Source organism: Petromyzon marinus, chromosome 12 (genome assembly GCF_048934315.1).
Source record: "Petromyzon marinus isolate PM22_M1 ecotype Great Lakes invasive population chromosome 12, UKy_Petmar_22M1.pri1.0, whole genome shotgun sequence".
Taxonomy (NCBI): Eukaryota; Metazoa; Chordata; class Hyperoartia; order Petromyzontiformes; family Petromyzontidae; genus Petromyzon; species Petromyzon marinus.
In genome coordinates, this window is record NC_133678.1 from 5,282,978 (window position 1) to 5,305,633 (window position 22,656).

A 22,656-nucleotide genomic window follows, 5' to 3' on the forward strand; every position below is an offset into this window, starting at 1 on the left:
GTGCAACAAATCGTGCGCGCAAGAAACTGTCGTTTTCTTCTGCATGTTACGCACAACAGGCTCACAAAACGTCGCTCAATCACAATGCATGCAGTGTAGTTTATAGTGTAGTACGTATGTGTGTGTGTTGAACTCCTTTAGCGCCGTGCGTAGACTTACTGTGATAATCGGAGCTTCGGGGGAAGGAAAACAAACGAAACGCCAATGCAGCCGTGCGTATGTGTGGGGAGCAGTAGTGTCGCGGTGAGCTCTCTGTGCTATGAACCCCGCAACCCTCACGGCCCACACCGGTGACGATAATCTGAACCGGTCCTGGGCCCCTCCCCGAGGTCGACTCGGTCTCAAATGAGTACCTGGTGCGGTGTGAAAACATCGCCACTGTGGTGACAAGGGCAGGCATGGGGCGTTGGCCACCCACCCCCCCCAATGTCTGCCCTGCCGTGCTAAGTACTCAGATCTAGTTTTGATACGTGCGAGGACATGGTTTTGGATCTGCCATTTGTAGTTTGGATTCGATTTTAAGTGGACCATTGTTTTGGAGGTAGAGGTTAAGTTCCGCAAGTAGTTTTTTTTTTCTGTGTGGGATCGGCGATCAGGTGCCAGTTTGGGATATTGGTGACACAAGCACTGGGTTCAAGAGCACGTGCCAAGAAGTCATACTGTTTAATTACCCGCACAGCAAGTACAAAATAATCTGAGGAAATACCGACCCTAAAGTTCCGCGTTGTGAAGTACACTGTAAGCGATACTAGAACACTACCACTCTGGTCACATACAAAACACCGATTAATATATATTGGCTGAAAAGTTAATCCTGCATATTTTTACTTTATCATGTTTTTTTTAATCCCCCCTCCTTGCAAAGGAGCCTGTTTATTGTTACTCAAGTTTATGTAATCCTCATCTCTTTGTCACATTTTTGTGTTCATTCTTTCAGCTGTATTAAAATAACTCCCGTGTTGTTTATAAGAATCCAAGCAACACCATTATAAGTGCTTTCCAAACCCCCTTCCAGATTTTAGATCACTTTATTTTTCACGTTTTTATTTTATAATTGTATTACAGTGATACATTCCGACGCGTTACACCATTTTCTGCTCGCAACATTTCAAGTCCTTGCAAAAAATAACGATCAGAAGCAAGCAAGTGCCTGGTTGGATCTGAACAATGAGTTCATTGCGCAAATACATCCAGCGCGTCTTAGTGGGGTGCCACAGTGAAGGTCGTGGGTTCGATCCCGACCCTGACGCCTGCTTATTTGGAGTTTGCGTGTCTCTCTCTCGCCCCGTGGCCGCGTGGATTTGTCTCCTGGACCTCCGGTTTTTCCCTCCACTTTTATTCACGTGCTTTTCGGTGTATTTGGCTGCCATACATTTCCACGTGATCAGCCACTTTGTTGAGCTATCACTTGTGGCCAGGCCACTTCTGAAAAAGAGCTACGTAGCTCAGTGGGCCCTTCCTGGTAATACAAAAATTAGTTTGTTTTGTTCCATTACAAATACGGCAACGTTACCTCGGTGGGCTGTCATCCTATTTTGAGTCGCGTACGCTACTTGTCCCTGCGACCGCGACCCTCTTGACGTTTTGGCCGTTATCGAGCAAAAGCTGTGTTCACCGGCATCCATGGGGAATGGAGGGTACCGGTTAATCAAACATTTAGCACCTCCGATTAGCACGATTGGCTACGTACGGTTCGAAAGAAGTTCAACATTCATTCATATGCTGTTTGCCTGATGATGCTAGTTGTAAATACTGGGGAAACGTCGTACTCAGATTGTAAATGCTGTGGATTTTCTCTCCAACACACCGGTGTGCTGAACTAGTAACGAATTGGCACGTTCTGTTTACGTGACAAACCTTACTAATTGGCTGTGTCGGTTTAACGACACATTTCTATTTCCGCGATCTATCACAAAAAAACCCTATATTATATCTGAGAGTTATACTTACGGTTCACCAACTTTTCTAAGTGCATAAAACATTTATAGAAAGAAACCGAGCATTATATTTTTTTACTAAGATATAAGAATTAATGTACACTTTTGCAGAGGTACTCACCGGTCGATTTAGTAGCATTCAAAGTTGATTGTAGAGAGGAGTAGGGTGGTTTAGAATACAGTACAGTTGTGCAGTGCCGTATGTACAGCTGCCATAAGTACCACCACTCAGCAGTGTCCTGAAGCTTCTCTAAACACAGATCTATGATAAGCGCATGGCATGATGCCGGATGGCTGTCAGAATTATACCGGATAAGTGAAGGGAGATTTGCATTGCCGGCAATAGCAGATGCCGGTTAATAGAGCATTCCGGATGGAAAAGTGCCGGATAACAGTTTTTTTTTTTCTGCAGAGCATTGCGCTGTGTTTTTGCAGAGGTCACTTGTCACCAGTTGAACGCATTACGTTCACGAGACATTGAGAGGCGCTGTATTGTGGATGGGTTGATTAATTTGACACTGCTGCTATTTGGTGTTCTCAGAGTAGAAAATGTAAATGCTGACGTTGAGCCGTACACAAGGTAATTGAGTTGCCTCTGCTTCTGAATGTCGTTATTTTCTTATTTTTTTTTCTTCTTTTTCCCCCTCGCCCCTAAGTACCGGTAATATAATACGACCACACACATCAGTATATTGAAAAGATAATTTTTAAGTAAATGTTTATTCAAGGCGTCGCAGTTTGAAGGACCATTTAACAAATTTGACATTTCAGTATTTCTTGTGTCAGCAGTTTCTAGGTAAGCTAAGTCCTCTATCGCAATGCTCGTAGATGCAGTCACCACACACGTGTCTTTGAGCTTACTGGTCGATCTGTTGTGCCATTGGTCATGAAGGGAGCTGACGTGGTGTAATGACGAGCTCAATGGACTCGCAATCCAGACACATCGCAAGTTCGATTAGATTCTCCCAGTACGGCAGTTCAAACAAACTGCCGCTGCCCACCCAGCTGTACGAATGGTTTCACCACAGTTAGTCGATCGGTGGGTCACATTGTGGATACGCACCCCGTCGTGCGCAACGTTTGATCCGCGTGGAAGATTGGGCCAATTATCTTCTAGACTAGAGCGAGTTCCCTTTAACGGAGGCCCTTCCGCCAGCAGTGGCGTGAGCAAGCTAGTAAGTGATCGCAGGGTAGCACCTTTGCCGTTTAAACTGAGAAACGAGGGCACAACATACCATGCGAGAAAATTATTTACAGCGCCGTGCCGTTTGTAAGTTCACACGTTGCCAATCGGTGCATTTGTTACTAAAATTCCTTTGGAATTGGGTGCTGGTTCCTTACTTTCAGGAGCAGTAATCGATTCTGAAAACGGTTACCAGTTTGCCTGTTATCGTTTAACAACCCTACGCACAAAATTTACAAATAGAAAATAACCGATTCTTCCACATGCGATTGAACGTGCGCAGTGTGCTTTAGGATTTATATAAATGTATTAATCTATGCATCATTGCACCTTTACCAGACAGTGAAACCATTGCACAACACAGTGGAATTTAATTTTACAGTTTTTTTTTATCAATATGGAACGTGAGTCGTAATAAAAACAAGTTGACTTGTAACATCCCAATCCTCCTGTCAGAGCACATTTTTTCAAAGTCGTTTACAAAGATCGTCTGACTGGGGGAGCTGCTGTTTTGGCTACCCTTGGCACGTGTGGCTGTTTCTGTCCGTCTGATTAAACCCGCTGTGGATTGCAAATGAAGTGTGGCCACAAGAAAGTCATTTAAAAAAAATAACACTCCCATTTTAATTGGTTTCCTGGAATAGTTCAAATGCATTCACTTGTGACGGTGACACCATGAATACCTGAAAACGTCTATCCGAACAGATTTTGTTACGTTGTATTTTTTATGATTCATATATTTTGTTTAAACATTATTTGAAATTATATAATACAGCGTGTCCATAAAGGCATAATCCGTTGTTGTACAATTATAATTACAGAGCAGTTTCGGCTACAACACGCAACATGCTTAGTAGTTTTGGAGATAGCATCGTACCGCCGATTAGTATGGTTGGCTACGTACGGTACGAAAAAAATCAAAATGTATAAGTACAGCGTGCAAGTCTCGTCCCTCTCAACCTCCTCGTGTCCGTTGTGGCACTGGCGACATGTGTCATTTCGAGATTTGAGAGAAAGTGCCAGGTGTTGGCTAACAATCTCACGTGTGATTGTTCCCAAACCTTCTGTTATTGATGTTGAGAAAAGATTAACGCATTTCTCAATAACACTGTGGCATTGAATAGAGAAATAAAACGGGTGACGTTTCGGGGCAATGGTCCTTGTACATAGCACATAAGAAAAATCTCCATTTCCCAAAACGCCGCCTATTAGTATATGTTTTTCGTGTTAAGGGCACGGGTGTAATTCACGAATGCGTTGGCTCTCATTTTTTTAAATTTGTGCTTGGAACACCACTGCCAATGTGGCAGCATCATCAAATCGTTTGTGCTGTTGAAGATCATTCCGGTGTTTTTATTTCGTTGGCACACACATTACCTGTCACGTAAACCCAACATTCACCCACACAGTTCAAGCCGCTGTCTAATAGTGGATTATACTTTTGTGGATTCCCTGTATATACAAGTGGTATGATTTAATGCTTCCACCCCCCCCCCCCCCACCGTTTATCCTTATAATCTCGTGCCATTAGCAAGCACCTATATAGGCTAGCAGAGCACACTTGATGTTGCCAACCACGTGTGGCAAACCATGCCCGGCCGCCTTTCGTCTCCAGGTTGTTGAATTTTGTAGGCTGTAACATTCACCCATTTAAGTCTGAGTTGACCCTAGGGTGGCTCAGACCACACACGTGCATACGGATTAAAGAAAAGCACACTCAAGGCGTTTATAGCTTTGCTTCACGTGAAATTTCCTCCACTGGTATGTCTGTAAAGTGGGATGATTAATCGCCTGAGATTTATAATTAGTTTGGGGAGTACGGCAATACTATATTTTTTCATACAAAAAAAACCTCACCTGATATGGCCAATTTCTACGAGGAAATGTAAACCTTTCTCATGTCTCCTTTGCTCATAATTCATTCCAAATTACCAGGACCTAAAACATCTCCATAACTGTTGATGTATGGTGGGAATATACGTTGAGATTAATTCTCTTCCAGACACGCGGCTATTTGACACTTTTCCCTTTCGGCAGCCCGGCGAACATGGGGCTCGGCGATGGACCGAGAGCGAGGGTATTTCTGTAACTCTATCGCTTTCCCACAGAGCCGCACGCTGTGCTGGAGACCGATCCTGTCCATCACGGCGCGAGAGAAGCCTTGTCGCAGTGGCGTGCGCCGGCGTTCGGTCGCGTATTTTTTCGAGGAGCGGGTCACGAGAAGGGGGGGGGGGTTCTAACGTTACACGTGCCCCCTTCCCCGCAGATTCACACGCTGTGCGAGAGCCTCACTCTCTCCGTCACCGACCAGCAGCTTCCCATGTTCATCCGCCTCATCCAGCTGGGGATCGCTCTCTACTACGGCGAGATCGGGCAGCCGGACGTCGCCCAGGCGGGAGACGAGGGCCCCCCGCACACTCCTGAAGTGCCCATGACAGGTACTCCTACTTCCTGTAGCCCCAGGGGGCCTGGAGGACGTACGGCTCGTGGGCCAGATGTGGCCCATGACTTCATTTCACCCGGCCGCGTGACTTAATTTCGTTCATCCTGTCGCCGCCACACGAGGCCCACCGCTTAAAGTGGGCCTGCTAATTGCATTTGTCCGTCACTGCACGCAAGCATCTTAGCCGCGCTTATTATCGGCTCTTGGGAGTGAAATTTATTCGACTCCGGCAACACCGTTAATTTTATATGAGCGTTTTTAGTTAAGGCGAGTACTCATAATGTTTGGGTTATTATTTGATAACGCCGTGGTTGGCGAGATGTTCTCTATCTCCTCTGGTATAGAAGGGGGTCGTTGCTTCAATCCTGTCCCTGACGCCCTTGATATATTTGGAGTTTGCATGTTGCCCCCATGGTCGTGTGGATTTTTATCCGGGTGTTCCGGTTTTTCCCCTCCACATTTAGAACCAAAGAGTATGGATTCCTGCAGTCACGAAAGCTTCAAATAAATGTTTTTTTTCCTACTTACAGTGTTGGAGAGGGGAAAAAAGCAGCGCAAGTGCCAACGTGACCCATGTAACTTGCATCTCTTTACAGCCCTTTGTCAATCCACTGCTGTATGAAAGCCTCCCTGTGCCGAGTTGCTTGGCCATACTTCACCGCGCTGGTCAGCGTGGATTGGCGAAGGAGGGCGGCATGCCTTGGACCAGTTCAGATATCACTCGGTTAGCTGTGGCCGGGAATTGAACCAGAGAAGCCAGGTTCAAAGCACAGTGCACTGCTAACCAGCACGTCACCGCTTTGCTCCTAACTTGCATAGCAATGGGCTGAATCTTGTTATGTTTAAGTCATCATTGATGTCTGTTGCTGCTAAGCCGTTGGGCGGTTTCTTCAAATCAGGCTGAGAAAAATGTATCGTGTTGTTTTTGCAGTCGGGAGGACAGCTCTCTGGGCTATTTGTCATACAGTGAAAAGCCTCTCACACCATCGCTGCATCTGATAGGCAGGCTATCGGATGAAAAAAAAAGTCATTTATTTTCATCGGGAGAGATTTCAAGAGTTGATGTTTTTCGCCCGTCCTTTTCATCCCGGTGTCTTCGACCGGATGATTAATGTGTGGCCCGCGAGTGTTCGATAACGAAGTTGTGCTCCTTGGCTCGGCAATGAGTTGGCCGCGTTCCCGCGCGGGAACTTTGAGAACGTCGATGTTTTAATCCCGTTTGCCATCTCTTGACGCGCACTCGAGCCCCGAGCCACCCACCCCCCCCCCCCACGCCGCCCGCCCATTCTCACACGGCGGACGCCGTCCTCGGTTCACATGCCGCGGCGGTGCACGAGGCGCGGCTCGAAAAAGTTTTGATTAAAAACCCACGTGGCGTCCCTGTGCGCGTGCGTGTGTTTGTGTGGGCTGCGTCTCTCAAGGAGCTTCGCCAAAGCGGGTGGGCCATGTTCGTGGAGAGACAGGAGATGTTCCGTCCTAGGCAGAGGACGTGGAGAGACAAGAGATGTTCCACCCTAGGCAGAGGACGTGGAGAGACAAGAGATGTTCCGTCCTAGGCAGAGGACGTGGAGAGACAAGAGATGTTCCATCCTAGGCAGAGGACGTGGAGAGACAAGAGATGGCCCGTCCTAGGTAGAGGACGTGGAGAGACAAGAGATGGTCCGTCCTAGGCAGAGGACGTGGAGAGACAAGAGATGTTCCGTCCTAGGTAGAGGACGTGGAGAGACAAGAGATGTTCCATCCTAGGCAGAGGACGTGGAGAGACAAGAGATGGCCCGTCCTAGGTAGAGGACGTGGAGAGACAAGAGATGGTCCGTCCTAGGCAGAGGACATGGAGAGACAAGCGATGGCCCGTCCTAGGTAGAGGACGTGGAGAGACAAGCGATGTTCCGTCCTAGGTAGAGGACGTGGAGAGACAAGCGATGTTCCGTCCTAGGTAGAGGACGTGGAGAGACAAGCGATGTTCCGTCCTAGGAAGAGGACGTGGAGAGACAAGAGATGTTCCGTCTTAGGCAGAGGACGTGGAGAGACAAGAGATGGCCCGTCCTAGGTAGAGGACGTGGAGAGACAAGAGATGTTCCGTCCTAGGTAGAGGACGTGGAGAGACAAGCGATGTTCCGTCCTAGGAAGAGGCCGTGGAGAGACAAGAGATGTTCCGTCCTAGGCAGAGGACGTGGAGAGACAAGCGATGTTCCGTCCTAGGAAGAGGACGTGGAGAGACAAGCGATGTTCCGTCCTAGGCAGAGGACGTGGAGAGACAGGAGATCGCCCGTCCTAGGCAGAGGACGTGGAGAGACAAGCGATGGTCCGTCCTAGGCAGAGGACGTGGAGAGACAGGAGATCGCCCGTCCTAGGTAGAGGACGTGGAGAGACAGGAGATGGCCCGTCCTAGGCAGAGGACAAAAGAGGGAAGTGTCTTTGAGCCCTGGACTCGAACGGAGAGTCATGAGCGCACGGATTGGCTGGGGGAATGTAAATGCACGCGCGTTCAACATTAATTTCCGACAGACTACACTGATTCTGTTGAATGTATAGCATATGAAAGCGAGTCTTCATGGTTCGCTTAACACACAGCTAGTGCCAACTTTTGAACTGTGTCATTCTCAAAAGAGTGTTCACCGCTCTATTTACGCTTGTACGTATGGGCCACTCCAAGGTCGACTCAGCCTCAAATGATTGCCTGGTGCGGTGTGTAAACATCGCCACAAGGGAGACAAAGGTGGCCGGGCGTGGTAGATGCCACCCACCCCCTTGTGTGCCGTGCTGGGACCTTTATAGGTGCTGCTCGCTAACAGCACTTGCCCCAACAGTCTGTTAAGGCTACACGGGGGGGGGGGGGGGGGGGGGGGATCTTTTTCATTTGTTTGTTCTGTAACGTAACGTGCTCTTAAAAAAAAAATGTAAACACCGTTACAATGCTGTTTTTTTGGTGCGCAGTCTGCGGCGCTCTTGCCAACGAAGGCCATCGTCGGATACGCAGCAACGCGCCGGGCGTTCGTGGGTCCCGTGGAAAAATTGAGCAGACGCGCCGCTGACAGGGCCGACGTGGTGAAAGATGGGCTTTGTGACCCCGGGCCAGCTTTCTGATTTCACGTCGCAGGAATGCACGGCGGGCAGGCCGCGAGGGCCTGAGCAGAGCGCGGGGGATTATGTGGGCAGGGGCAAGCTTAGCGCCACCGGGGGTGGGGGGAGGAAGGAATTTGTTAAATATTGAGATCTCGCTGGAAAAACGTGGGCTTTGCGAGGGTGCCGGAAACATACGGACTCGCATGCGTACGTATGTACGTACACGTGTGCACGTGCGCACGTACACACACAGAGATAACGATTCCCGACAGCCTAGCACGTACACACACATATATCACTAAGATAAAGATTCCCTGCATGTCGGGGCAAGTGCAGGTTGCGAGCGTCTATTAAAGGCCGACACAGGGTACGCAGGGGCAGCTGTGACCAGCACCACGCTCGGCTGCTTTGGCCTCCCCAGTGCTAATGTTTATACACTGCACCAGGTGCTCTTCTTTTAAGGGCTGAGTCGACCGAGAGAATGCTCAGGAGCCTTTCGTACATTTCACCGCTGATGTTATCTTTGGTCAGGAATCGAACTCAAGGTCGCCAGGTTAATAGCGCAGTGAACTCACCGCTACGCCACCACGCCACCCATGCGTGCATGTGGACACACTGCGTTACTAGACCAACCTGCTTGGGCACCGGATTTTTGCTGTGTTTTGCACTTTTGAACTCTTGCGGTTCAACATATGGGTTTTAATCATCGTCCATCCTCACCTGTGCCATCATCGCCACCTTCATCGTTTTCATCATCCGTTTCCTTATCCTGTATTGTTAATGCGTTGTAACAAAAATAAGCAGTTTTACAGATGAGGAGTATTTGTGGTGAATATGTGGTGGGGGCATCAGTGCAGTGAATAGTGAAGTGCGCTGTGCTGTGTACCTGGCTGACCGGAGTTGAATTCCCAGCCGGTCCAAAGCCCTCCCTTCACCAGCCCACATTGACCCGTATGGTGAAATATGGTCAAACAACCCCCACGACTGACAAGGTGTGGAGAGAATCTCCATCCATCGTTTTATTGACAAATCCTGGAAATTATGATTGTGAGTTTAATATTTGAGATTTGCAATTTGTTGAGTGTTTGCGGGCGGATAGAGGTGATCGATAATATTATATAATTAGTTAACTAGGCTAAGTGAGCGAAATATGTCAATATTATAATATATTCTCGGTAATGGCGATTATTGTTTACATTTTAAATACAGTACGAGTACAAAGGCAAAAGACAAGACTGAACAGCATAATTCAATGAGAATGCGAAGCAAAATAACTGTGTCCGTATTCTTTGGGTCTTTCGGTAAAGTCACGTAGATGCGATCAAAGAAAATATTATTTTGTTATTTTCTTTGAACCTATCTACTACGTGACTTTACCAAAAGACTCAAAGAATATGATACAATAATATGAATTCCTTCAGTCACGAAAGCATTAAGTCAATATATAACGGTCCCTTTAATAACTACTACTTTAAACGTGAAAAATATATATGAAGTGAGAATGTCTGTTAATTACGAACAAATAACGACGTAGCATTGATACAATAATTAAATTATGCTTAATATAGCTGTGGCAAGTGCTATCAGATTGATTTGACACAAAGTACATTTTTGTGCACTCTGGGGAAAATGTAACTACAGTTTTTTTGGAAACGTCTTTCATTATGGTTAAATAAATGGAAACTGATTAATGGAAAAGCTGTGGTTTGTATCGGTACGAGGGTCCACAAGATGTTAAAATATGCGATAGCTTATGAGTATGTTGACGTTTCAATTCTGGCACGATGCGTTATTTAAGCGCCAGGGTTTGTGTTTTACGTGCATTACTCATTGTTTAATTAATGTGCTTTAAGTAAAGTACCTCAAACACCCAGTCTTACATCTGGCTTAAATCTGCCATGCTGCAGTTTTTAAATGAGTTTCACCTCTGCGTGAGGCCGAGTTTGGGCCAATCGACGGGCACTATACCCCCCCCCCCCCCCCCCCCCCCATACAATATTATACAGCTGGCTCCGTGCCTGTGTTTATTAAATAAAATTGCGATCGTGTCCATTGCAGGACGCTTCAGAGAGCGCGAAACGTGCGCTGCACGCAAAGAGATTCGCGATGGCGCCACGCCTGCCCCATTCGAAGGGCGTGTGAGAAACACCGGAGGGGGTGGAAATCCAGACATCATCGCTGATATGTTTATAATACGCTTCTAGTGTATTTGACACTGCCAGTTCTGCGAAAACGCCCGTGTATAAATACCGTGCTCGTTTTGTTTGGCCTATTTATTTATTACTTTTTTTTAAACCAGCTCATTTTTATTGGAGGGAACACTCGAAGGAAACGCAGTCGGTTGCGGCGACGTTCACACCTTCCACCGCGTTGCAATTAATGGCGAGTGCGTTGCGTGTGATTAATATAGTGCCAATGTAGTGCAGGGGGGCGCAAAGCATTTGGTGCGACTTGGAAACAAGGAGTTACCTCTCTTTACTTGAGTATTTTCCATCATAGAGGTGTTTGGGTTAGTTTTTGGGTTTGTATTCTTCAAGATAATTAGTCTTTCCTGGCTAAATAAAGATGATTTATATTACTGTTTATATTTCCTGAAGGGTAGCAATTGGTGTACAGGCTTTCTCCGAAACGTAAGCGTTATGTAAACGTTTAAATGCCTTGTGGAAATTGTGGCATAGAAAACTTGAGTTTGTCATTATTATTATTGGTACAGATACACCGTGCAGTATGCTGTCAAACATCGCTCCTCCTCCTCCTGAGATCTGCAGGTAGCGAAGAACTCTCCACGTTTAGGAGCCCATCCAAGCCAATCCAAATATTCCCGTCCACACCGATCTCCGACACTTGCCGATCAGTCTCCTAATGTCACTCAAGTCGCTGTCGAGCAGAGCCGGGAACCCTGGCCGATCGTCGATCCTGCTAAAGAACCCCGCGGGATTTTAGACTGCCTCGATCACCGTGGTCCCCACGTCAAATCGAATCCACTCAGCTTACGACATATCTGTCCCCCCGCTACCTTCACAAGTGAAAATTAAAAGAAGGCCCGGCGTGCGATCGTGGAAACACCGACCAGGTCGTCGTTCGTGCAGTGGCGAACCGCCGTGAGCTCCTGGCTAACTAAACTAATCTGTTTGACATCCCGCTGTACGCTCGCAAGGCATATGCTCGCATTCTTCTTTCATATGGATTAATAACGGCAGATTAAAGATGCAGTTTTTTTCATTTGTTATTCACTCAATTGTTCAGAAGCAGAGTGGATCTCTTTTCCATTCCTCCTTTAATGGGGTGAAAGCAGCAGCAGCAGCGGCGGCGGCTGCCGCGGCAGAGTGCTTACTATGCGGTCGACGGTTTGGGATTCGTGGCCGCACTCGCAGGCCGCCCAATCTTTGACTGTGCATCGAGTGGCCGCGTTGGCCATGCCCGTTCCTGATTCGGTCGATGGTCGACCCATTGGTGGTCACGTTAACGATCGAGGACGTTTCTCGCGAACAGAGGACGGCATGGACCCGGAGGACAGCAGCCTGTACTACTCCTCCCAGCGGCCGGACGACAACGAGGGCTGGGTCTCCTGGGCCTGGTCGTTTGTGCCGGCCATCGTGGCGTACGAAGATGAGAAGCGCGAGGCTGCGGAGGGTGACGAGGGCGACGAGGAGGAAGGGGAGGAGCTGGACGTGGGCGGAGACCCTGAGGAGGGCTGCAAAGCGAACCGACGGGGTCATCGCCCGCCCAGAGATCCCATCCTCTCGGTCGGGTTCTACATGACCCGTCTCACTGTCACATTCAAGGTGCGAGGTCGGAGGCTTGCGGCCATCGCCTGCCAGTACTTTACGATTCGTAGCGCTCTTGCATGGACAAAGCGTACGACAAATGTTTGTTTCGCCATTTCCATGCATGCTCGGTTTTTGTGTTTGTTCTTTCGGTTTCCCCAGGTGACCGAGAGCCACCCGGAGAGTGCTTTTTACGGCTCCAACAAAGTGATATTCAAGCCCATTTTAGTCTGGGAGCAGGAGGGAACGGCTGTTGATGTAAGTAGACCGTGCATGGTTTGTGTGTGTGTGTAGGGTGATGGGTTAGCCCACTGCGCTATGAACTCAGCGACCTAAATTTACATTCATGCTCGAAGTCAACATTAGTGGAAAATTATATCTTGCATGTGTATATATGTATGTTGAAATTCTTTCACACCATACGTAGCCAACCATGCTAATTGGAGGTGGCCCTCCCCTAGGTCGACACGGCCTCGAATGAGTACCTGGTGCAGTGTGTGAGCATCGGCACTTGGGAGACAAAGACGGCCGAGCGTGGTGTTGGCCACCCACCGCCTCATGTGCCGTGCCGGCCTTCATAGGTGCTCACCAACAGCACTCGCCCCAACAGTCTGTTAAGGCTATACGGGGGATTTTTTTTTTTATCTCCGTCCTGTGTAAATATGTAGTTCAGCTTGTGATTTATTCAAGCCTGGGCATCCTCTTGAACGTTGAGTCAGATTCACGTCATACAGGAGGCAACCAGCACATTCCGTGTGGAGTGTTTGCCTGCTGGCGGAGTCTCGGCGTTCCCGCGCTGTACCCGGTGCGTGTGTGTCCCCCGGCGCCTGCCCGTAGGCTCTCATGCAGGGCGAACCCTTCTTCAACTGCCAGTTCGGCTTCGTCAAGTGCCGAGCCTCGTCCCAGCACGGCATTCTGGGAGTCCGAGACTTTGAGGACTGCAGAGAAGATGGTGGAGTAAGTGCCGGACACGGGGCGAGCTCCTGGCTCCATCCTTCTTGTCGGCTGGGTTTTTGAACCTATCTATTGATGAGACTTTCAAAGAGAGTCACGGCTGTGTGTCAAAGCCACTGCTGGATGAAGGGATCTCCACACCGCGTCGGTCAAGGGCGGTTATTTGAACGTACTTCACCACGTTTGTCAGTGGATGTGGGTGAAGGGCGGCCCCGGTGACCTGAGTTATGTTTCTAGTTGTGACCAGGAATATGGCTGGGTTCACAGTGTCGATGTGCCAACGACTGCGCCACCGCTCCACTCTCACTGATGATGGGTCAGCGACGTCACTAAAGACGATGCATTTGCTTCAGCTACTTTTCACCTGCTGGAGGAGTTTCGTGCGGCAGATCGGAAGGCAAACGGAATTCCTCAAGCATGTGGGAACACACTTTTTTTTTTCTTTCTCATGGAAGATAAACCAGTCCAACGAGGATATGCACCTAGGCTGTATATCTGTCGAACCTTCAGACAACAGTTGGAAGCCCGTTTAAGCAAAGAGAGGAAATTGACTGAACATAATGTGAACAAACAAATATCTCTCTTGGTCTCATGAATACGTACCAAGGCTCTGTGTCCTGGGTTGACCGATAACACATTTTTGAAGCTCGTTAGTCAGAAAAAAAGCTTTTAAATTGACGGTCAGCAGTGCTCCGGTAATTTCCCTGCGCCATCACGTCCAGCGCAATGCCACTGATATAAGTGGAACACTCCTGATTATAATTTAAAAGGCTCTCTTCTCACTAATGAACGTTCTAACGTTGCGTCAAAAAGTCCAGGACACAGGCTAGGTTCGTGTTTCGTAAAGTACTAGCTGTTCATTTTGTTAGTTCGTACCTCACAGCAGTGGGGAAGTGGAGGCTCAGTTGTTAGTCTGTTGTGCTATGAGCCCTGTGAGCTGAGTTTGAATACCACTCGAGAATAATGATCACCGAACTGGTTCTCGGGGCCCCTCCCCCCCCTTCACTGACCCACATTGACCAACGTGGTGAAGTATGGTCAAACAACCCCCATGACTCACACAGCATGGGGGGGAGGTCTTCCAGCAGTTGATTGACGTTTGGTTGTTTAAATTGATTGTTTTTGTTCATCTTTCTCTTCGAGGGAATATATTTTTTATTGGTGTTTATTTTTGCTTTTGCATTGGAGATTTTGTTGCCTAAATGTCTCCCTCCCTCTTTCCACTCGCCAAGTTTCCTTCCGCAATTGGGCAGCTAAGTGACATCGTTTGCCAGCTAATTTTTGCGGACGCGAATGAAGACTTCTACTGCGTAGTTTTTTTTTCGTGGTTCCGCTGTACAGCTCGTCGATGTGTCTGTCCGGACGTACCTCCTCTTGTCCGATGTTTCACTCCCCGCACATGGAACTGTAAGCAGTTGATAAAGAAGCACCCGGATAAGTGGGGAGAAACGTTAGACTTTGTGCCGAACGACACCCGGTACCAACCGAAAACACATCGAAGAGAGAATAATGGCGGATTGGCCCGGCGTGCTTGGCGTAGCAAAATAAATGTAACTAAAGCTATAAACTATTTTTTTTATTTTACCAGGTTAGGCCCACTGAGCTATATAGCTCTTTTTCAAAAGTGATCGGACCACAAATGATAGCTCAACGAAGTGGCTTATCATGTGGAAATTTATAGCCGCCAAATACTCTAAACGCACTTTGCCTCTAAATGAGGGAATAACCGGAGGACCCAGAGAAAAATTCCACACGTCCACGGGGAGAACATCTAAACTCCAAATACGCAGCAGCAGGCGTCAGGGTCGGGATCGAACCCACGACCTCCTGCATACCAGGCGAGGCAGTTAACATCTCCTAGCCACCGTGGCGACGCCGTGAAATAGCCAGTGATGGTGTTGGCGGCATAACGTGCGGCCTTTTGCGCGCGCCTCTCATTTCTCCCCCGCGCCAGGACGGCTGTTTCTTGTGCTGCGGCGAGAGCCTCAGCAGCAAGGGCCCCACGTACATGAGCGGCTCCCTCTTCGACTACCGAAGCCCGGAGAACAACGGCGTCCGCGCCGAGTTCACCTTCGACCCCGACGCACACCGGGTATGGCCGCAGCGTGGGCTTGGAACGGACATTTTTACCCCCAACTCCCACCGCCGATTGGCCCACAGTGCTTTGCGTGACGCCGGAGATCGAGGTTTTTATTCAATTTTAAAAGTCAATAGGCCACTGATTTGAAACACTCACGCACGGGGAAAGTAAAAACGCGACCCACAAAAAAAAAACTGTTCAATAAACGAATAAGAGCCGGTCAGTGCGCTCCTCAGGGATTGTCAGTCGGTCTGTTTTAAATTACACTGTATTATCATTGCTGGCTTTGCCTAAGCCACGTGCAGTTACGCTGCCTGGATAAAAAAAAAACCTTTAGCGATGTACGCGCGCGTTGTCACAGTAAGAATGAGCCACCGCGCCCCGGTAACATTGAGACTCGCGCTGTCTGCGCGTTGAAGCCTTTATCCACTACAGTGCACGGTTTGTTGATAATCCGCGCAAGGTGACAATGGGAGGGGCGCGGGAGCCCGGCGCCTGCTTTGTTCTTCGTGAATCTTGTGACACAAAAAAACATATTTCCCATGATGGGAACATCCCACGGGCGCGTATCACGGGTCTTCCCAGAATGGTCGAACAGCTGGACAACAGCCGCGATAAAAACAAAAAAACAATGGTCAGGCAGACGACGATTTGTCAGACTGTGGCAGTAGACGGCTGAGACGGATTGTAATTGCAAACAGGTGTGCATGTGCCGGAGATCCTGTCGCAGGGCTTATTGTTGACGAATGCAGTCTGTTTCCACCCCCCCCACCTCAAGAAGACTCGGATGTCCATAGCGTCACATCAACATTTCTGCAGCTTAAACCGTTGCGATTCCCTCTTTTTTTGTTGTTGTTGGTGGGCGTTTTTCCACATTCTTTGAAACGCAAGCTGATTTACGGAGGCTCTCGGGGAGTATTATTGAACGTGAAAAGTGACAACGTGCCAGTTGTCCTTTCTCCTTGTTTATTTGGCATCCAGCTTCAGCGCCGAAAAACTTTAAATACTTCGAATGGCACGGCCAAACCGTCGCCGCCGTTCCGACCACCCCTGACGCTGGCACGTCCGCGCGCGCCCAGCCCAATTTGACGTCGTCGTCGTCGTCGCGCCGCCACGAGCCAAGCAGTTGTGCCTCGAGGTTAACCCCCCACACACACAAGGCCCGCTGATGTTGTACCTCTCGGACCCGAACGGCACTGCCAAGGCTGTTGCCGAGAGTCCACCCAAAGGGGGGGGGCCCTTCCTTGGTCTTGGGTAGCTCACACACAGTTTGGCGACTGACGAGCAGTCTGCAAACATGCAACAACAAAAAAAAGAGGCTGATTGAAAGAGTGTGAATTTTTTCACGTTTAACAACCTTTTTTTTAACATGATATTGCTTGGGTCTTTCGGTAAAGTCACGAAGATAGGTTCAAAGAAAATAACGAAAAAAATAACAACAAAAAAACTACGACGTTTCGATCGCAACACATCCTGATAACGAACGCTTGCGTTGCAATCGACTCGTCCATAATTTTTCGTTATTTTTTGTTATTTTCTTTGAACCTATCTACTTGACTTCACCAAAAGACCCAATAATATGAATTCCTACAGTCACGAAAGCTTTAAGTCAAGATTTATAATCATGGTAATGATTAGAAAGTCTTACGTGCACATCACTGTTTCTACTAAGTTCTGATTTTCATATTGGGGGGTGGGGGGGAAAGAGGAATTTATTATCACATTTTGGCAGAAACAAATATCTAAAAAGAAAACTGCTTCATTGCGGCAAAGTGGTGATGTTACGTTGCTTCTTCCTTTTACAAATATAACGCATGTGAGAGGCCTTGTCTCAGCATTTAGAGCATTCAGGGAAACAACAACAACAACAAAGATAATGAAGTGACAATAGTTCAATTGGAGAGAGGCTTCGCAAACGTTCAGGTAGCTGGGGTGTTTTGAGGCGGTTAATATAATAACACTTGTTCTCTGTGTTCATTCTCTATAAATCTGACCTTTCCATGCTTCAGCGGCAAAATGCCAATGTGAGAAGAGGTTTTCCCCTTTTTTCTGGCAACAAAACAGGTGTTGAGATGTTAAAACACCAAACTTAAGCCTTTTACAAGGAATCATGTCTGCATTAACCACAATACTTGTGGCCAGAATGCAAACAAAGATCATACTCTGATAATATATGCATTGTCTTTGAAACTGATTGGTCCACACCAGAGACGGCTTTCTTTTGAGCCTCGTCTCAAAACGGTGTTAGACCAGAGGACGCCAAACACCGTTTTTGACCACAAGTATTGTGGTTAATGCAGATATGATTCCTTGTAAAAGGTTTCTGTTTGGTGTTTTAACATCTTAACACCTGGTTTGTTGCCAGAAAAAAAGTGGAAAACCTATTCTCATATTTTGGTACTGGCAAAGGAGGTCCCATGGTGAAAAATGCCAATGTGTTTTCTATTAGCTCACCCTTTTCTGCCACCAATAAAACGAAAATGCAAAGTTCGCTCTCTGGAAAAAAAAAATCATTTATTACACCTGCAATTTTGTGAAACAAATCCAACCGGGATATTTTTCCATCACGACGGCTGTGTTAGCGCGAGTCTTGCTGTAAAAAGGCAAGACATCCACCAGAAGGTGGATAGTGATTTGTGAGGACGCCCGCGCGCGTGCGTGATGTTTACCCTGGAGACGCATGCATCACTGAAACTAAACACAAATATTTAACTAAACAATTTTTTTTTTATTTTACCAGGTAAGGCCCACTGAGCTGTGTAGCTCTGTTTCAGAAGCGACCTGGCCATCGCAAATGACAGCTCAAGGAAGCGGCTCATCGCGTGCGAATGTAACAGCGGCCAACCACTCTAAAGCGCACGTTTCTCAATGTGGAGGGAAAAAAACTCGAAATACACAGCAGGCGTCAGGATCGGAAACGAACCCACGAACTCCCGTATACCAGGCGACGTAGTTAACATCTCGTCACCGTGATGATGAGAGAGAGAGACACGCAAACTCCAAATATACAGCAGGCGTCAGGGTCGAACCCACGTCCTCCTGCGTATACCAGGCAGGGTAGTTAACATCTCGCCACGGGGCCCTCGCACTTTTTTGCGCAGGAGACGTGCACGGAGACGGCGGGACTCCAGCGGTTTGGCGCCGCGTACCTTGACTACTTGTACACCATGGCCGTGGAGGAGAACAAAGGTACTGTGTCAGCGAGCAGGTGGTGCGACGGGAGAGCCATGCGCCCAATGCGATGACATTTAATTTAGCACCACAGCGACTTCACGATTGTGGGAACAAAAACAAAAAAAAAACTTCCGCAGCCAAAACAGCGTTTGATGTCTCGGAGATGTGAGAGATCAAAAAATGAATTAGTTTCGCGCGTTGACAACTGACGGACGTTGGTTTCCCGTGTTGTTTAGTATCTCAGTTATGAAACGAGCGCCTGAATAAACAGAATTAGAAAATTGTATTGTACGGTGCACTACTTTATTCCAACATTTTTCATAGCGTAATCACTCAAGGCGCCTTTCGCCGTTCTGACAAGGCTAACCCAATTATTTTATGATCAAGAAGCCCGTTTTTGCTCGGCCGTTGAAAACGTGGCATTATATAAATCATCCGCACGGCAGGTCACGACAAATCTCCCTCCCCCGCTCTCAGACGGGCGTTACAATTACGGGTAATTGTACATAATCCCTTCCCCCCACCTGACACACTGCTCTTACACGGTGTGGTTTTTTTGGGAAGATTTTCATTTGTAGCGGTGATTGTGGCCGGATTGAGGGCTTCATCACTCAGCCTTGCGTCTCTTGGGACGCCCACCTGCAGCTCACACCCGAATTTACGCCTCGCCGCAAAGCCGGCTCAACGCATGCTCAGCGGTCCCTGGGTGCCACCGAGCAATAACGCTCTTCCACAGTTTGGCTCCTAATTTGTACTGCTCCACACCATTATCTTTATTGGGTTAATCATTTTCAGCTATATTTGTCCCGTAATAATAATAGTAGTACTTCCCCCCCCCCCGCACCCCCCCCCTCCCCCAAAAAAAAATCATCTTGGGGTTTGCAATTTACATTTTTCAGTATCACATGTCATTTGGCCTTTGTGCATGGCGCATTTAATGCGTTACATGTAGGGGAAAGGCTCCCCAACCTTTACACGTGCACATTTCAACATCACAACATTTGTAACGTCTCCACGGCCCGCCAGTGTGCACATTCTTGAGACGCAGAGAAAGGTGGTGGAGCAGGGCAAAGAGCAGCAGTGGCCTCTCCAAGGACCAACATGCAGGCTGCTTCACAGTGAATTACAAGAAGTCGATGCTCCCTATATTCATTTGCCCGCTGCAATGCATTTTGGTGCCATGCGGCGCGTGCACGCAAGAAAAAAAAAGCGGGCGACAATGATATTTTCTCTTATGGGGATTTCAGTTTGGTTTACGCCAGAGGTGAGAAAAGTTTTTTCTTCCCGAGTGCTGAATAGGGCTATTAAATTATTACGTTGCCGGCCCAAACGTAACACGTAACAACAACAATAACAGCCACCATTCGCCACTAACTGGTGGTGACGTCGCCACGGCGCTTGTGCCAGGCCAGGTGCACGTATAAACACCCTTCACACACATAGACACATCTTCGTTGCTTCTCTCACTGTAAGAAGCTCTTGCGGTGACAAGAGTTGACTGGAACATTCTCAAGTGAGAGAAAACGGTCTTGCCGGGTCGAAAATATTCCCCTCAAGTACCCGATCAGTGTGCAGCCAATATTCTTGCAGTTGCGGATAAATATATAACTTGTGGTCGTTTTGAAGTGGCCTCACGCAGGCCGTATGCAGTGAAGTTGTGGGCCTGTATTGGTTCCGCTTGCCTCAGGTCCCCACCACCGCTGGTTGACGCGAAATAATTTCTATTGACACTCCGTCCGTAGACTTTGGTTCCACTCGCGGACATGGATCTGGATTAGCTGTGAGATTTGCACGTTTATTCTCGCGGTATGGTTGCGTGCATTATTTTGGTTATTTTGGGCCAGGCTGCGGTGAATGTGGATACCCCACAGGGATGAGTGAAACTCAGCCGGGCAGAACACCGCGCGTTTTATCGTCTTAATGTTTTCGTTTTCACGCGGCGGTGGCCGCGGCGGGGCGGGGCTGGCGGCCGGTGTTTTCCTTTCCTCCAGTTGCTGGCGGCCCCTTGGAGGGAGCCCCTGGGAGGGCCGGCGACGGGCCCCGTCCCAGGGAATCGTCGCTCAAGCGCTTCGTGCTGGGCGCCGCCGAGCTGCGCCTCGATGCCAGCTCGGTGCATCGCGTCGCCAAGATGGTGGCCTGCGCGCTCGACCACGAGTACGAAGCCTACAGCAGCCCCGGGCCAGGCACGTATTGCCGCGCGTGCGCAAGGCGCCGTCTCACGCGGGCTGTCCGCGTTCGTCGTCGCGTTCAAACAATCGATTCCGCGTGATTTTCAACGCAGATCCCGCCCACTTACCTCGTACGCACGCATGCGCGCGCGTATGTTGAACGTCTTTCGCACCCGTGCTAAGCCAGCCGTGCTAACATTCACAAGGGGACATTGGCAGAAAGCCCGGCATGCGATCGCGGAAATGCATACGTAGCAGTGTCTGTATGTCAATGTGGCGGGAGAGTTTCAGTATCGTTTACAGTGTACCTCGCAAACACGTAATTGTATTTTTAGATTTAAAGCTTTCGTGACTGCAAGGATTCATCTTCTTTGGTTCTTTCGGTAAAGTCACGTAGAATGAGAATAAAATAATAAAATAAAACAATAAAAATTCTCACGACGTTTCGGCCACAACACAAGTGGCCTTCTTCAGGTGAAAGTTCTTTCGGTAAAGTCACATAGAATGAGAATAAAATAATAAAATAAAACAATAACAATTCTCACGACGTTTCGGCCACAACACAAGTGGCCTTCTTCAGGTGAAAGGAACCTGAAGAAGGCCACTTGTGTTGTGGCCGAAACGTCGTGAGAATTTTTATTGTTTTATTTTATTATTTTATTCTCATTCTACGTGACTTTACCGAAAGAACCAAAGAAGACGTAATTGTATCTTTCACGTTTTATTGTCTGCGTAATGAAGTGGTATATCTTATTGGTGTTTTTTGCGCATATCCCCTCTTAATTAAGCCCAGTGTTTGTATCACCAAACCCCTATATGTCCCGAACAAGCACCTGATCGCCGATCCCACGAAATAACTTTTGGACTTTAATCTCTACCTTCGAACCAATGGTCCACTTGAAAATCGAACCCGCGCGTCAAACGGTAGATCCCACAGGTGCCCTCACGCGTGGGAAATCTCGGGAATCCTGGCGTTCGATTGCAGAAAACCTGGTCGGACCATCGACCACAGAGTCTTGGGCCACTGTGAAAAATTCAACAAAAAGTAATTGCCCTCGCACCAACTAAAGCGAATCCCTGGTGAACTAAATTGGACGTCGACTTGCGAACGGGTTTTCATCGAGTCATGCGCATGAGAACGATTGTCATCATAATTGTCGTCATCGTTGGCATTGCCATTGTCAGTTGTTTATCTGCTTGTGCCTTTCACACTGAATATGCAATGGGCATCATGCATCAGCTATATTACGTGAGGTGTGCGAATGTTTTTGTGTATAACGTGCAATCGCTAACCAGTTGGCCTGTAGCAGTTTCTTGAAATTAATTGGTTAGACTCGGATAAGTAAGCGGTGGTATCAGTCACCGTTGCTGTTGTGCAGCGCGCACAATTTAACCCCCCTGAGTGCATGACGTTCGTTGGCTGCTGCTTCATCTGTGGTAGAAATTGCAATCGCGTGCTTGCATGCGCGAACAGAGAGAGGCTTGCATTGTGTTTGCGCGTATGACATTAGACACTCCAAACACGACGTTGTTGTAGATTTGAATATGCACTCCACAGGGCTCAGACTGAATCATCCCACACTTTCAGGGGGTGCTAATTTTATTCCAGCACATTTAATGCTGCAAAGCAATCCTTCAATGTCACGGACCAAACGCGCCAGCAGCATGCACTGCCGATGCCCAATGTTAACTCATTTTGTTCCAACGTTGCAGAGTTCGGGATTGGGCCCTTCTGATATAAAACACAACAAATAAAAGCCACTTCACGAAAATCTTCTTGGCGCATTCCGCCCGGTGACTCACAGGGCTCCTTTAATGGTTGTGCAGTGTTTGTGCGGGACAGACCCCCCCCCCCCCCCTCTGAGTCTGGAACCGCTTTTCTGC

At 48.1% G+C, this 22,656-nt stretch overlaps 1 protein-coding gene across 7 annotated transcripts in view; it reads left to right on the forward strand.

Moving 5' to 3' along the window:
* Positions 1 to 22,656, forward strand: part of VPS13B (vacuolar protein sorting 13 homolog B) — a 305,573-nt gene that overhangs the window by 47,822 nt on the left and 235,095 nt on the right. For all 7 annotated transcript variants that reach the window (XM_076066534.1, XM_076066535.1, XM_076066538.1 and 4 more), the window contains exons 7-13: positions 5,387 to 5,558; positions 12,122 to 12,414; positions 12,559 to 12,654; positions 13,234 to 13,353; positions 15,305 to 15,442; positions 18,532 to 18,619; positions 20,596 to 20,787. In XM_076066534.1, coding sequence (XP_075922649.1) covers positions 5,387 to 5,558; positions 12,122 to 12,414; positions 12,559 to 12,654; positions 13,234 to 13,353; positions 15,305 to 15,442; positions 18,532 to 18,619; positions 20,596 to 20,787 — 1,099 coding nt within the window. The remainder of the gene's footprint in view (positions 1 to 5,386; positions 5,559 to 12,121; positions 12,415 to 12,558; positions 12,655 to 13,233; positions 13,354 to 15,304; positions 15,443 to 18,531; positions 18,620 to 20,595; positions 20,788 to 22,656) is intronic.